General features: G+C 48.7%; 2 protein-coding genes across 2 annotated transcripts; both read right to left on the bottom strand.

Annotated features, from left to right (window-relative positions):
- Positions 1-10,086: 10,086 nt before the first annotated feature.
- LOC109770413 (uncharacterized) lies at positions 10,087-10,723 on the bottom strand. The gene has a single exon (XM_073497026.1). It carries the CDS (start codon positions 10,610-10,612, stop codon positions 10,241-10,243), a length of 372 nt encoding a protein of 123 aa, XP_073353127.1. The 5' UTR covers positions 10,613-10,723; the 3' UTR covers positions 10,087-10,240.
- A 3,508-nt stretch (positions 10,724-14,231) lies between these two features.
- Positions 14,232-14,909, bottom strand: LOC109770414 (uncharacterized). The gene has a single exon (XM_020329114.4). It carries the CDS (start codon positions 14,742-14,744, stop codon positions 14,385-14,387), a length of 360 nt encoding a protein of 119 aa, XP_020184703.1. The 5' UTR covers positions 14,745-14,909; the 3' UTR covers positions 14,232-14,384.
- Positions 14,910-17,303: the final 2,394 nt, after the last annotated feature.

Here is a 17,303-nt window from a genome sequence, read left to right on the forward strand (position 1 = left end):
TGCTGGATCAAGAAGGCGAGGACGTCACCGAGCCGAATGTGTGCAGAACTCGGAGGTGTCGTGCTTTCGGTACTTGGATCGGTCGGATCGTGAAGATGTACGACTAAATCAACCGCGTTGATATAACGCTTCCGCTTACGGTCTACGAGGGTACGTAGACAACACTCTCCCCTCTCGTTGCTATGCATCACCATGATCTTGCGTGTGCGTAGGAAATTTTTGAAATTACTATGTTCCCCAACACCCGCCCCTTCAACATATATAAGGAGAGGCAGGGCACCCCAAGAGGGACAGAAAATAATCTCCAAGGCTAGACACAACTAAAGGGGAGCCGGCTTATGCGGCGACTCCCGCATGAGCATAATGAGACCTAACCACAAACAGCATGTAGGGCTATTACCGGATGATGTTTCTCGGGGCCCGAAGCTGTCTAAATCCTCGTCTTGTGTGTTGATCCGCCTCGCGTCTCTCATCCCGATCAACCCCTCTCAAGCTACCACATAGATGTGTTGGCTTCATGACTAAGTCCTCACACTAGGACATCTGTCGTGACAAATCCACGACAGTTGGCGCCCACCGTGGGGCACGCGCACGGTGGTGTTGAGTTCTTGAAGGGATCTCTTCCTGGGATCGAGAAGCTCGCAGTTGACCGGATTAAGAAGAGCCAGCGTGGAAAAGTATTCAGCGGCGACACATATATAGGGTTAAAAGGAATTTAGGGTTTGGCATTGCCGATACAACGTGATTCGTCGAAACCGAATAGAAGATTAATTTTTTGCGGCTACAGTCGCGTGTCGCCGAGACCGACAGGAATTGTGCTGTAGCCGTACGCCATGTCAGATCAATCTGTATCAAAGCGCGTGTGTGAGCAAGGGTCAAGCCCCGAGGCAATACTACTATAGTACTACTCCATTGCTACTGTTCGTATAAAGTGGTCTACCAAGTAGTACTTGAGTACCGTCCATGTAAAAGCTCAGATTTTTTGGGAGGAGTAATTTGTCTAGCAAGTTTTTTTTCTCGAATATGCACGAGTGTGCATATCATATATTAAAGAAGAAGGGAAAAGCATGCCTCCACAGTTACATTACAAGCTTGTACGGCCTTACAACACGTACACACTCCACTTACATCCACACATCCTACTCCTCCCTATTCATCCACCTATGTAATCCATCCAGGAACCCCTCCAACTTTCCTTTGATCAGCCCCGCTGATGCCCATAACGCGCACTCGGATTTGATCTTGTCCATGAGCCTCTCCACCGAAGGTGACGTGCCGTCAAACACGATTGCATTGCGATGCTTCCATAGCTCCCACATGACCAGTAACAACATAGTATGTATGTCCTTGGTGCCGAGGTAGTCGTTTCCTTTCTTGGCACACATCCACTCTCCTAGCTCATCCTCATGGTTTGGCCCTCAACCAATCTTACCCAGTGCCTCTCCAACCACTGCCCACACTGTCCTGGCAAAAACGCATATGAGCAGCACATGGTTTAAAGTCCCTGGTTCCTGATCACATAACGGACGGGCTGATTGGTGCGGTAGCCCTCTCCTCGCGAGCCTATCTGAAGTCCAACACCTGTTTTTCAGGGCAAACCATGCAAAGAAGCGGCATTGCGACGGTGCCCTGCATTTCCAGGTCAGCTTTGCCGTGGGCACCACTTCCCGACCCCAAAACCTGCCTGCATACGCTGAGCGCACCGAGAACTTCCCACTCGCATCCCAGGACCATGAGAACTCGTCTTGCTCGCCGGGCATTGGCTCCCACGCCGTGACCCTCTGCCATATCCAGCAAGTTTTTTGATTACCACAGGGAGAAGGCCACGACCTGGTCTGTTCAACTGGTTACGACTCGGGAACGGACGTGGGTTCATCCAACCGACCACGACTCGGGAGCGGCTTCCACCTGTGTGACCTCGCTTCATGGGCGCCCGACGTGACCTCCGAGCTGGCCGCCTCCGTCGTCCACTTCTGAGCCGCCTGGCTGCATCCGTTGAGCCGCCGCTAGAGATGCCGCCCCGCGCCTCCGGCTTGTGTCCGTCCGGCCGCCGCCCGTGAGCCGCCAACTTCGTCCGCCTTGGAACTGCTGGCCCCAAGTAGCCGCTTCCGCCGGCCTCTGCCAAACCGCCGCCCACTCGCCGGACTCTGCCTCCGCCTCGAATTCCGTGTCGGCCCTGCTGAGTCGCCTCCTTGCTGGGTTGAGCCTCCCGCTGGCTTCATCACTTTGCGATGCCCCTGCCGGGTCTCGCCGCCACGGGCTGCCTCAGCTGTCGCACGCTGAATCGTCGGACGCCGTCGACCGCGTGTGCGCCATGCCAGCATTGCCTCGAGCACCACCACTGGTCCTCCCGCGCCAAAGCCGCCCCCGTCGAGCTCTGCCTCCTACTCTCCGTTTGAGCCGACCGCTGTTTTTCAGAAAGAAAGTTATAAGCTGTGGCTCCGCAAAATTGAAGAGATGGACACGTACAGAGCATATGCATATGAAGAAACGTCACACCATTAGCAAGGCAAGGAAAAGATCCATTGGATCGGATAAGGTCGATCGGAATATGCATGCAAGAGCAACCTTGCCTCCGCTTCTGCTACAGCGCTGTTCAAGAGCTACCGCGGCGTTGTTTTAAGTTGCCGGCTTCACACGGCTCGAGCTGCTGTTTCCAACCCGTCGCCGCAGTACGCGAGCCGTCTCACCTCTGCCTCAAGTCGCCACTGCTGGAGTGGGCCATGAGCGCCGTCTCCGCAGAGTTGCCGGTTCTCATCCGCGGCCACGATCCCGATTTACCCCTCTCAAGCTACCACATAGATGCATTGGTCTCACGGCTAAGTCCTCACACTAGGACATCTGCCGTGACAAATCCACGACAGTTGACCCCGATCAGCCGTCTCCGCTACCGGGTTGAGCCAGTCCTATCGCCACAACCCATCGCCGTTCTCAAACCGCCATTCACTTGGATTTGCACTGAGCCGCCGGTCGGTCGGCAAGCTCCTGCCTGCAGCCTTGCCACCCTAGCTGGCCGCCGGCTCGCGCTGCACACTGCTTGAAGCAGAAAAAGAGAAACTCGGTTCGAGGGACCGTGTGCGCACTGTTTTGGACTTCTTTAAGAAAAAAGGGAGGAGAAGGTCACGTGGAGACCTCAGGCACTAGAAGACAAGAGAACTAATCAATTCTTCTGTCAAAAACAAAAGCAGCACTATACATTATCCAGCGCCAGCATCCGTATTCATCCGGCAAAAAATACCAGGTGTTATTTTTTCTATGTATTTTATCAGTAAATGTTAATTCATCCGACAACAATTACTCTGGCCTGTAATATTTTTACGCAAGACGACTATTAAAAGAAAAAAGGGGTGGTGTTATACCATGGATGCATGTTGGGCTGCGCCATGCGGCTTCACGGACAGGCGTGTCACGGTCCAGTTTACATCAACGCGCCAGCCGACTCGCCCGTCTACGCCGCCTTACAATGCCACGGACGACTCGCCCGTCCGCCCTCGCGACCGGTTCACGCGTCCGCGCCGGCTTGCAACGTGGAGGACAATTTGCTCGTCCGCACCGGTTTACAACACCGCGGCCGACTCATCTGTCTGCTCCCGCGGCCGACTCGGCCGTGGTTGATTTCAGCTTCACCGTGGTCGTCATCAACTCCGCGGTGGATAATTTCTGGCTTAACATAACAGGTGAAATCCATCTATATTTTTATATTATATATTGTTTTCTTTAAAAGAGCAATTACTCTGGCTTGCAAGTTCTCCAATGCAGGACAAGTTATATCACTGAGCTGTTGAATGACTCATACCGGTTTATATCAGGGTCAAAAATGGAGAATCTCAAGACAACTCTTCGAGTCGTCTTAACACTCGGGGCCTACAATGACATGACTCGGCAGAATTCGCCGGTTTCAGTGAATTCAAGAACTCCGGGTTATTGGAGGGAAAATAACCCGGTCCTGGAGGCTGCTGTCATATTGATGAAAATTTAAAGGTCGTCAGAAAATTTCCGGCTCAAAATGAAGATTCCGGTTTAAAATCCGGCTCAAGAGACATCTCTGTCTCACAAGGCTTTGAAGCTCTCAATATCCGGTTTAAAATTCCGGCTCAAGAAGAATTTATCTCTTGCAAAGTTCGAGTTCTCGGAAAATTAAAGGTTGCCGAAGAGGACCTGCTGCCATGATGCGCGGTTCAAACATGGGTATCCGATCCGGCTTACACGCCTTATTACAAATCACTTGGAGGCTTGATGCCCAAATTACAGGGACCAAAGAGAGTTGGATGCACAACACAGCTCAAACATAGGTCCCTGACGAGCACAACTTGTCAGTATGTCACTTGGGGGCTTCCTGTTCAAACATAGGCGTATTCGACCAAAAAGAACATAGCGTTACTACCCTCTTGACCAGGTTATCTTGTTCAAACATAGGCGTATTCGACCAAAGAGGACATAACCTTTCCGGGTCATCCTACCTGTATACCAGTTGCTTCAACTCCATCAGGTCATCCTGATTGACCCGCCGAACTCTTAGCAATCAATCTTTTACGGCGTATTCGACCAAAGATTTGAGCTTGCTAAGGTTAAAACGCCGGCTGTCATGTGAGAGCATGGCTTACAGATAGTCAGGATAGATCCAGGCTGCTAAAGCCGCCTTCATTGAAACTTGGTTAAACCTGCCTATTTGCTTGATGCTACTCCGACCTCGTGTACTCTTGATTGTCATATCTGAACTTATCCAGGTTCAAACATCGATTGGGTCCTATGAGAGCCGGTTACAGAATGCGAGGATACTCCAGTGGCTCAGGCTAGTTTCATTGAAGTATTCTGTCATCATACACATACATCATCATACATTGCATCATACACATACATCATCATATATTGCATCATACATTGCATCATCATTACATCATCATAGCATGTATCATGTGTGCATGGATATACTGGTTTATATTGCAAGAATCGGTTTTCAAACCAGGTTATATTATTCAAATCTTTAATAGCTAACATGGCTGGATTTTTATTATGGTTATCAATAACTAGTATTATGATTAAGGTTTTCAAAGTCGCTTCAGCGCAATGGCTATTATTTTATCAATGGATATGATTTATTCTACAATGAAAGGAATAGTCCCGAGTCACTGCAGGTTTACAACCCGACACTTGGGGGCTACATTATTCAAATTGAGATGACATCAAATACGCAAGTCCCATGTCACTGCCAGCATGCACCATGGCACTTGGGGGCTAATGCAAGATTACTTTTTATTGGCCTTGTTGAAGACCCGACTCATCACATTGTAATGAGCCGGCACTTGGGGGATACCAATTGTTCCTGTCAAAAATTTAAGGTACACAAGCCTTATTCCATTATATTGAAGGGTCCACTGCTCAGTTGGTAAAGCACAAAGCTCTTAACCTTGTGGACGTGGGTTCAAGCCCCATGATGGGGTTACATCATATGATGTTCTTTTCAGAGAAGTATATATAAAGTCCCAGCTCAATATTATCTTACTGAGCCGGCCCTTGGGGGCTACACGTTGCTGCTCAAGTTTACATGATCATATCTACAAAGTCCCTGCTCATTATTGCATAATGACCCGGCCCTTGGGGGCTACACTGGTTGAAATTTTCATGAGTATAAGGCAATTACAAATCCCAGGTTGCTGCAAGCATGACAACCCGGCACTTGGGGGCTACATATGTGGAATATTCAGTTTTTGACTAGTGATTGAGATGAACAACCTGGATTTCTTCAAAGGTTGCAACATTTATATTGAAGCAAGTCTTAAGTCATCACTTTGCTCTGCTCAAGACTTGGGGGCTACATGTAATATGGATATAAGGGAGAAATATCTTCAAATTCTCAGTTTTGAGCAAACCAGATTGACCCGGTGTCTGCAACAAACATTACCCGGCGTCACCAACAAACATGACCGGGCGTCAGCAACAATTATGACTCGGCATTATCAGTTTATAACCCGGCAATTTTGGTAATCATAAATGGCAAGTTTTACATCTTTAAGCCAGCTGAAAATTAGATGAGTATTTCAAGACCAATATTTTTTTAGCCGGCGCTTTGGAAGCCGACTCAAGTGGATTATCTCTTACAATATTTCTCAACAAGAGACCAATGTCAGCAAATTGACTCTGAAGCTGGCCTGTTGACCCGGATTTTTCAAAAGAAGTATCTGGATTTTTTGCATTGACAAAGTTGAAACATATCTACTAAGGAAGATTGGCTATGAGATCACGGACATGTATATATCAACAAGGAAATGACAAGGACTTAACGATGATCAAGTGCCGACTTAGAAGAACCTTCGACCCGGCGTATAATCTATCAAAGTTGGTCTTGTTTTGCAGGATAAGTTTACCATGGATAAATCCAAGCTAAACTGGGGGCTAATGTCGGGGATATACCCCGCGATATGACCCGGCCGGATATATGACCCGGCTGGGACTTGGCGTTTCATTGGTAACCCGCCGGAGGATTGGCGACTCACGTGTCTGGCGGCTCACGAGTCTGAAGACTCATTGGTGACCCAGCGGGTGTTTCAGATGGATGACAAGGCCCAAGGCCCAGAAGGCCGGCTCATGTTATGGTGGGCTGGCTTAAGAGGAAAGGCATAAGGAATATTCTCCTATAAAGGAAGCAAGACTAGGACTCCACTTGTAAAGAGTAATCCTAATCCTACTAGTACTAGTCATGTAACCCGCCCCTTCAACATATATAAGGAGGGGCAGGGCACCCCAAGAGGGACAGAAAATAATCGCTAAGGCTAGACACAACTAAAGGGGAGCCGACTTATGCGGCGACTCCCTCATGAGCATAATGAGACCTAGCCACAAACATCATGTAGGGCTATTACCGGATGATGTTTCCCGGGGCCCGAAGCTGTCTAAATCCTCGTCTTGTGTGTTGATCCGCCTCGCGTCTCTCATCCCGATCAACCCCTCTCAAGATACCACATAGATGTGTTGGCCTCATGACTAAGTCCTTTCACTAGGACATCTGTCGTGACAAATCCACGACACTTGGTCTATAGCAGCACATCGGCAACAACTCCAGTCAACAGCATCCGCGTCGTCACCAGCGTCCACGCCACTCCCACTGTGACTGCGGGAGCGAATAGAGGAGAGACGAGGAAGCACCAGAAGGGGACGCAGTCGCCGCCCTAGGTGCCTACCCATCAGAGACGCAGATGATGATGGCGCAGCGGTGAAGACGACGGAAGCGCAAGACTTCAAATTCAGTCTTAATCGTCCGCTTCACTCCCGCTACGATTGAGGGGGGTGTTAGAATATAATTTGGGTTTAAAGATAGAGATAAAGATTAGAGATCGAATAGGTTTAAACCATGTATAATTTGTCTTGGACTCCAAGCTCTACCCCTCATGTATTCTATATATACCCCATATGAGGGTTAGATCAATACAACATACAACAACACAATATTCAACCATCCAATACTTTTCACATAGTGATCCATCTTGGGGTTGACGGCCCAGATCCTGTACAGGAGGTAGATCAACAAACTCCGATTATGTAGGTGCGATGATCCATCTTGCGGTTGACGGCGTCAATCTTGTACAGGAGGTGGACAACAATGTCCTAAGTTGCCATAAGAACTCAATAACAAAGGCAATGAGATAAGGAGTTGGGATCAGATTTGATGATAGACACAAAGTGTTTCCCTAGATGCATAGGGATGCAGGGGGGCATTATGGATAGGAAACAGAGGGTTGCAGAAGGATAGTGGAGATCAGGGAGGGGATACGGTGGAGAAGATGAAGTGGGGAAAGAAGTGAATCGGCAGGAAACATGGAAAAGGTTGGCCCGTTCTTTTTTAGCGAGAGATGGCTGCACCTGCTGGCCTTCAACGACTGCCTCGGGGAAAGATGTTTTTTTTCGTGAGAGACAACCTATAGAGAGGTTGAGACTGGGTGCTGACGTGTCATGCATATTAAGAATTCCTCATGTGAATGCTGATGTGGACAGTGTGCATGTTGAGAGAATTGGTAGTAGTGGGGATCAACTTCTTAAAAATATTAGATTACATTAATACATTATAGATTCATATACACCATATCAAAGAAACTAAATGAACAATCTAAATTTCATGTAGGCTTACCTCATATTCTTCGTCGTCACTATACTCTGGATCGTACGGGTCGTACTGGGCCAGCTTCCTCTCCCCCCCCCCCCCCCCAACCACCATCCTCCTGAATATACAATTACATCCATCACAAGTAAATACAGAAGCTAATTAAAAATTTAGATATGCACACATGACACATTGATCATAGGGCTAATATACTATGATCCTATTTGCATTTTCCATTCTCATACACACATTGAACAACAGAGCTAATCTAACTACATATTGTGGACAAATTTATATACTAATGAATCAAATAACTTCTTAATCAATGGATTCCATTTGGCCATATGATATTCAAAACCCCAATCTGCGTAGCATTCAAAAACAAATCTAATAGGGACCCAATCTAATAAGCATACATGTCTGTAGCATTAAAAAACTCAATCTGTGAGCATTAAAAACAAATCTAATAAGCATACATCTGTGTAGCATTGAAGCACAGAGATCCCTATCTCTCATACAGATCTATCTAGCATTTTTGCAACAAATGTAATCCAACAAACCCTAGTACAAAAACCCCCCATCCCCCTCATACAGAAAACCCCGACCCATCCATCAAACCAACTACTCTGACCATCTGTACTACCGTATGAATCACAATCTAACCAATGCAACTAACTCTACAAGCTAATATCCTAAATATTGCAACTAACAAGCAAGTGCAAATACCTCCTGCTCCTCGCCAGGCTGCGCATCAGGGGTATCGGGATGGACTGCGTCGCTCGACGCCGTCACCTTCTACTCCGGCAGCGCGAAGCCCGCCACCTCCTTCTCCACATCCGCAGCGGTTGCGAGTTTCCCCGCACCGCCGTGGACACCGCCAACGTCCTTCACTTCATCCGCGGTCACCGCGCCCTGCAGCTCCACTACATCTCCGGGCGCTGCGTTGGTGTCACCACGAGCTTCCGTCATCGGACAGATGGAGGCGATGAAGGTGAGGAAAAGGATGCGGTGGGGGAGAGCGAGGCGGTGCGGTGGAGGCAGTGGAGAAGAGCGAGACGACGCCGGTGGGGAGAGGAAGACGATGCGGCAAGGAGGGGATTTGGGGGAAAATGGTAGGGGCGATGGAGGTGGTTGCCCCTCTTTATACGATGGGACGTTTCGGGCATGTCCTATGGACACGTGCTACCCCACGACCGCGGTCAGTTGCATGCGCCCACGTATACGAATACTACTGTACGGTCAGCATATGAAACCACTATACGGGTAAACGGTCAAAGGTGGACTCGGCCCTATGCGGGCCCACTCGTCAGATTTAACGGTCAAATGCATTGACCCGACGGCAACGTCCGTTTTAACCTGTTCTGAGGGTTTCGGGCAAGGGAGTGGAGAAAAGTGTGCAAAAGTTAACAGTGTGGGGATGAATGAATACAACTAACGAATCAGGGGCACAGAAATAAAAATCCCTTGAGGTTATAATGTGACCGTTGTCACTTCAAAATAAGATGCTGGATAGGAGAAAATATATACAACATAGATTGTGCATGACTAATTATAAATTGGGATATAAGCTTTGGAATTTTGTAACCGGATCTTCTCATCAGATATGCGGGGCAATCATCGTTACAGAAAGTAAGTGGCACAAGTAAGAAACCGAAGTATTTTCACCCCTCATTCTGTAGTTGAGCTCTTCGGTATTTCTTTTATCATTTTACGTGGAAAATACTGTTCACATGATAGACAAATTTGATTTTCGAATCATCTAAAAACGGTCAGTTTCCTGTGTTCTACAGTCGTTGATGCTGATTTTCCCCAATCTTACACTAGTACAAATCAGAGAACTACCCTGAGAAGAACATGCTAAAATGTCGTTTGACAAACATGCTAGAACAAAGTAGCTGGTAAGAATTATGCTGAATTGAATTTGTAGCCTGCAGTATATCAGAAACTAAGCTGAAAAGGAAAATTCACATCTGTTACAGGGCAATAAGAAGTAACAAATGAAAGAATTTTATATTCATATAATAATCTCGTCACAAGATTACATCGCAATGTCGTGTAACCTTTCCTCCGTCTATAACAAAGAATCTCAGAGACAATGAGACTGTATAGACAACACCAAGCAGAGTAGCATAGTCGTCGCTGCATCTAGAAAACGATGGCGGCGGCGACCGCTCCGGCCACTGCGACGAAGCTGGCGGCGGATGAGTACACGGCAGAGTTTGCGGGAGTGCCTGTGGGGGCACCGCTGGGGGCGCCGGAGGGCGTCGCGGAGACCGCGGACGGCGTCATCGCAGAGGGAGCATCGGTCGGTGCGTCGGTGGGCGGGGCCGGGGGAGAGGCCATCGGGGACGGCGACGCGGCGGTGGGCGGGGTGGCGAGCGGCGCAGGAGCATTGGTTGGAGACCTTGCCGGAGGTGCGGGGAGCGGGGCCATCCTGGGTGCCGGCATGGGGCCCTGCGCGGCGGCGGCGACGGCGAGGAGGGCGATGATGGCGGCGGCGACGGCGAGGAGAGCCATCTGGTAGCTGTGCTGATGGTGATTTGGAGAGGTGATGAGATGATAGAGTGTGGATGCTTAGGCTCTCTGTAGATTGCAGAAGCTGTACTTGAGCTGCGGGTTGTGAGTTGGGATGGGAGGATATTTATAGAGAAATGCTTAGGCGATTCCGACTGTCGGTTAAGGTAGGCAACAGCTGTAACGTTCGAGTGTGAGGCTGTCGTCATGGGCAGCGACGACGCGTGAGAGCAGGCTGTCAGCGTTGCAGGTGGAGATCTCGGCGCGCGGGGACGGCGCCGCGCAAAGTTGATCCCTTCCTTCACGCAGCGGCACCGCGTCGTGGGCAGCCTCCAACGTCAACATTGGACATAGTAAAACCAGGGGAAGGTCCAACGACTAGTTTTGCGACACGTTGCGTCAACAACGTCAAGATTGGACATAGTACCGTTTTTCTGTTGAGGCTTGGAGTCAGCTGCTGAATCACGTATACGTTTGGTAGTCCGTGGACGGTTTTTTTTTTCATTCAAACCTGGGAGCTTTTATTCAACGAAAGGACTCCTTGCATCATCAGCCAATAAGCTGGTGAGCAGGAAGGAAGGTCTGGAATCAGTCCAACTCTCGGTGACTATCAGCGTGCAAGCATGTTTTGCACATAGATGGACCGGTACATTGGCTGCTCGATGGTAGGCCAGTAGAAAATTATGCAGAGTTTTGACTTGGTACTACAAAGAGTACGCCAAATTACGGAGGGAAAATGAGGCGATGGTTTCGTCCATGAGTACAAGTTAGCGACCAGAAGTTTTACCAGTTCTTTCTTTTTGAGATAGCTCACCATCCATGCAGAATGATAGTTTTATGAGTTCTTAATTGGTACAGATAGCTACAATACAGAAGATATGATAAAGTGCCGGTACAAAAAGATGCACTACCGCAACGAATTAGAGATACTGCAAAAGGAAGAAGGGTGAATTCTAGTTTTTATACCTACTTCAACAATTTTTAGGCATATGACACAATTTTATCGTTTTTCGTCCGGATTACTCAATTTAGTGAATGTTTTACCAGCTTTTACCCCACTTACGGAAATTTACTCGACAAATAAGAGATGAAATGCGGTACAAAATATAATATGCATTGAACATGCAAAATGTACAAAACCATTACTTGAATCTAAACTAGTGGACGTGCACTTAGGTTTTTTTTTTGAAAAGGAGGTTAAACCCTCGGCCTCTACATCAATCGATGCATGCAGCCATCTTTATTAATTATTCATAAAGATCTGACAAAAATATACATCAATCCATCCGAAACTACCACTCACACCTACAAACTCGATAATGTGGAGTGCTCTCACTCCCCATATATAAAACCGGTCTCGTCGCCAATCCATCCACATAACGATCGGGACCAACAGCCGGTGCAGCAGACCTAAAGCGCATACCACATGCACACGCTTTAGAAGCTGACATCATCATCGGACCACTGACCCATATTTAGGAGAGAAATCCGCATCATCCTTGCCAGTCTGGACATCCGTTGACGCCACCACGGCGCCCAACAGCGCCACCGCCTTACGCTCATCTGTCCATACGCAAACACTCTGGAAGACTGTCGTGCGTAGCACCTACCAACCAGGCATGGCTTAGCGTAGCACCTGTCGGCCAGGCATGACTTGACAGCTCCACCAAAGCTCTGTGCAAGACGAAGTCGTTCCACCTCCTGCATCTGTCATCCAACGCTATTCCACAAATGCCGCTCCCAAGAAAGAAACGGCACCACAGTACCACCATCGTCCGATCTAGGAGACCAGATCCTAGGGTTTTCCCCGAAGCAGTTTCCACCACCAGCTACCGTCAAGGACCCACACAGTGCCCACCACCACTCAGCCCTCAAGGCGACGCCTTCAGGAAGGTCACGACGTCAAGGACGCCGCCGCCGCCCACCGGAGTTAGGGTTTTCACCCGAGAGGCAGGTAGGGGGAAGTAGAGGAGCAGACGTAGACCGACGTCTCCAAGAAGAAAAGCGGCGCCCTTGAGCATCGTTGTCGGTGCGGCCGGCCGAGGCCGACCAAGGGTTTTCCCCAATCTAGATCTCCTCCACCAGCTCCACCCGCAGCCACCGGCCAGGGTCCCGGCAAGCCATGCCGACACCGCCAGGAACCCGCAGGAGAGAAGCACACCGATCAGGGCCAAAGGACAGCGGCCAGATCAGGCGTCGCCGGCCGCCAGAGCACCCACGCAAGGCCCTGGTTCACCGAAGATCCGTCGGCCGTCCGACCAAATCACCGGCACCACGCCAGCCCCGCCGCTCACCGCAGCACGGAGGGGCCTCGCCGGAACGGCTGCCGCCCCAGATCCAATCGCTCTTGAGCGCAAGGCGAAGCAGCAAGGGCCCCTCCGCCGCAGTCCTCGACTGCGCCACGGGCTTGCCCTGCGCTAGCCTCATGCGGCGGCGAGGGAGGGAGGGAGGGAGAGGAGGTGGCTACGCCAGCGGCGGGAGGGAGGTCGCCCCCGAGTCTCTGTTGTGAAGGAGGTGGCCGATGGCGGGAGCTTAGGCGGCGGCGGCGGCGGAGCTCTCTCCCGCTGCTGGGGAGGAGGGTCATTGCACTTAGTTAGCAGGACGGTACAATAAACACTTGTTTTTCTTGCAAATAATCTCAAATGTGTGTGGAAAACTAGGTCATTTTTTCTTCTCTATCAACGCAGGCATAACACATCGTTCTCACATGACTTGTTCTTCTTGCAGGAACCCTGCGCATGTGCCATCTTATATTGAGGAACAACACATTTGTGGGCAGTCTTTTTCGCGCTTTTGTGTATTACATGTCGATAATGAGTAGGGAAGAGAACAAGTTTATTCTCGGGGTCAAGGAAATGACACAAGATACTGAGTATGTCCAATGACTTCGCATGACAAAGCGTTACCTGAGGTCATTGCTTGTACCATTCTTTTCACATAATTTAACATTTCACATATGGTAGATTTTGTTGTAGAAATACAGGAAACACCCCCTTCTTTTTCATGGAAATGGGTATCTGCTAATTCTCCCGGGAACTAGAAGATCATTTTGAGATTTTAGAGCATATTTGAGGTTTTAATGTGACTGTGTCACTTTGGGCGACTTTTTTCTAAAAGATGAGGGGGCAACTAAGATGTTGGAGAAGCGGCGAATATACAATGTAGATTGCGCACAGCTCAATTTAAATTGGGGCGTAAGCTTTAGAATTTTGTAACATGGTCTTTTCATCTGATAAGCGGGACAATCATGGTTATAAAAAGTTAGTGGCATGGGTAACAAACCGAGGTATTTTTACCCCTCATTCTGTAGTTGAGCTCTTCGGCATTTCTTTTATCGTCCTATATGTGGAGTACCATCTTGTGGTTCTTTGACATACACAAAAGAAAAAACTTTCACAGGATCGGCAAATGTGAGCTTTGAATCATGTAAAAACGGCCAGTTTCCTCTGTTCTATAGTCGTTAATGCTGGTTTTCCCCACTCCAAATAGTAAATTCAGAGAACTACCGTGAAGAACAGAGTAGCTTGTACGTAAGAATTATACTGAAACTGAATTTGTAGCCCGTAGTGTGTCAGAAACTTAAGCTGAAAAGGGTCGAGCACATCCACGAGATGAGAATATATAGAAGGTAACAAATGAACGAATTTTATATTCATAATAATCTCATGACAAGATTACATCGCAATGTCGTGTAACCTTTACTCGATCTATAATAAAGAATCTCAGAAACAATGAAAACTGTATAGACAACAGCAAGCAGAGTGGTCGCCTGCATCTAGAACAGGATGGAGGCGGCGACCGCTCCGGCGACTGCGACGAAGCTGGCGGCCGATGAGTGCACGGCGGAGCTCGCGGGGGTGCCGGTGGGGGCGCCGATGGGGGCGCCGGAGGGTGTGGCGGAGACCGCGGACGGCGTCATCGCGGAGGGAGCGTCGGTGGTCGGGGCAGGGGGAGAGGCCATCGGGGACGGCGACGCTGCGGTCGGCGGCGTGGCGACCGGCGCAGGGGCGGTGGCCGGGGACCTCGCCGGAGGGGCCGGTAGCGGGGCCATCCGGGGCGCCGGCATGGGGCCCTGCGCGGCGGCGGCGACTGCGAGGAGGGCGAGGATGGCGGCTACCACGGCGAAGCGTGCCATCTGGTAGCTGCTAATGGTGATTTGGAGAGGAGTTGAGATGAGTTGATAGCAAGCAGATGCTTAAGCTCAGTGTGGAGAAGCTGTACTTGAGCTGCGAGTTGTGAATTGGGATGGGAGGAGGCTGGTATTTATAGAGAAATGCTTAGGCGATTCTGACTGTGGGTTAAGGTAGGCAACAGCCGTAACGATCGAGTCTGAGGCTGTCGTCATGGGCAGCAACGACGCGTGAGAGCAGGCTGTCCGCGTTACAGGTGGAGATCTTCGCGCGCGGGGACGGCGGCGCACAAAGTTGATCCCTTCACGCAGCGGCACCGCGTCGTGGGCAGCTGCTGCCTCCAACGTCAGGATTGCAATTTAGCTATAAAAAATTAAATAATACATTTTTTTAAAAAAATTACAGAAATAATACGCAAAAAAAGATTTTTCAAAAATAATACACCATCGGCCTACTGCAGGCCGACAAAGCCCAGTCGGCCCACAACAGGCCGACTGGAGGCCCATCAGTTTGCTGCTGGCCGATTGGGCTGTCGGCCACCAGATTCAAGCCCAGTCGGCCTGCAGTTGGCCGACAGGGTCCAGTCGGCCTGCAGTACACCGATAGGCCTGTAGTGGGCCGACTATGCTCAGTTGGCTTGCTGTGGGCCGACTGGTGCATGCCTATTTTTAATAATACACGCGAATATTTTTTTAAAGTATATATTTTAACACGTTATGAATACATGGTAACATTTCTTCAAATACATTTTTAATGGAAATACCTTTTTTTAAACCACACAACATTTTTTAAAATGCTTTTCTGAAATTTTCACAAACTTTTTTTAGAAACACGCGAATATTTTCTTAAAATTTCATGATCCATCTAAACATTTGTTAACCCACGTGATATGTGAGTATATTGATTGTAATATCATCTTATATTATGGGATGAAGGGAGTACCATTTTGTAGAATGTCATGGATATTTTTTGGAAACACGAGAATATTTCCAGCAAAGGTGACGTACATTCATTTAGTGGCACGAACCATTTCTTATCATATTTTCCAAAAAAATTGCATGCATTTTTTGAAAGGCGGGAACCTTTTTTCATTGTGATGAACATTTGTTTTGAAAGTTATCGACATTTCCAAACTGCGCTTTTCCCGCCATCCATTTCCCGCCACCCATTTTCCGCCACCCATTTCCCGCCATCCATTTCCCGCCACCCATTTCCCGCCACCCATTTCCCGCCAACCAATTTCCCGCCACCGTTTCCCGCCACCCGTTTCCCTCCTCCCATTTCCCGCCAACCTTTCCCGCCATACCGCAGTCGTTCTTTCCCGCCATTTTCTCGTCTCTATCTATAAAACCCCCTTCAGACGGAGCTGGATAAGCATTGCAGTGTAGTGTAGTTGAGATGTCCCATTATCCTTTCGATCGTAGTTTTCACCCTGGGATGAGCAGGACTCTTCTGAGGCTAGCTACCGATTTCAGGATGGATAATAGGATAGTTCCATGGGACGAACTCACCGGTAGTGACACCATAATGAATGAGTTGGCTCACCAATTACGTAGTTCTGGGTGGCCTGAAAGGACCTATGAGGAGGTACGTAAAGAACTTCTTAGGTTGCATGACAGGTGGAAGAAGGTAGTGGTGCCGAAGAGTGAAACTTTCAGAAGGATTGCAGCAAATAATCCATGTTTATGGACTGAGGAGAGCGAGGACGAAGATGATATCTTCATGCCGCCGCTTTCGGGTTCTGCATCGTCGAAGGGCAAGAGTTCTTCATCATCGAAGGGCAAGGTTTCTGCATCGTCGAAGGGCAAGAGTTCTTCATCATCGAAGGGCAAGGTTTCTGCATCGTCGAAGGGCAAGAGTTCTTCATCGTCGAAGGGCAAGAGTTCTGCATCGATCGAGGATGACGATGATGACTTCATGTAGTTTTTATGCTGTATGTTGTGCGTTCAGTTACGTGCCATTTAATTTGGATGTAGTTCTATCTAGTTGTTTGTAATGTCTCGTTGTATGAATATTATGTTCTATCTAAATATGATCTTGTCGAGTAGGCATATGTCTCGTACATAAGTACATAGTCATTTGTCTCATACATAGAATAGACATAAGTCTCACACAGAAATAGATGGTAATGTCTCTACTGATACATAGGAGCGGCAATGACGACGTCTGGCCTGCCGGGGAGGCGGATCTCGAATGACAAATGCATCACATATAACTCGGTTTCCTGTAGCAATGCAACTGAACAACCCTTTTTCATTCCCATTCGCTCAGCATTTCTTGAATCTTGCCATCATCAGTTATGTCAATCAATTTTCTTTCCCCAGGGCCATCTGAATGCTTCCTGCTGACGTAGTACACAAAATCGTCTTCCTTCAACCCTTGCTTCAACATGAATTTAGTCTTCAACCAATCAAAAGTGAGGTCCACTTCACTAACTTGCACAACACTTGGAGACAAGCCTTGGACATGAACAATAGGGCTAAGCACCCACTGAGTACTCTCAGCCATCTGTAACACACAAATCGCATTGAGTACCTACCCTACCCCTTAATATCCCCACTAAC

This window comes from Aegilops tauschii, chromosome 4, assembly GCF_002575655.3.
Source record: "Aegilops tauschii subsp. strangulata cultivar AL8/78 chromosome 4, Aet v6.0, whole genome shotgun sequence".
In the NCBI taxonomy this organism is placed as follows: domain Eukaryota; kingdom Viridiplantae; phylum Streptophyta; class Magnoliopsida; order Poales; family Poaceae; genus Aegilops; species Aegilops tauschii.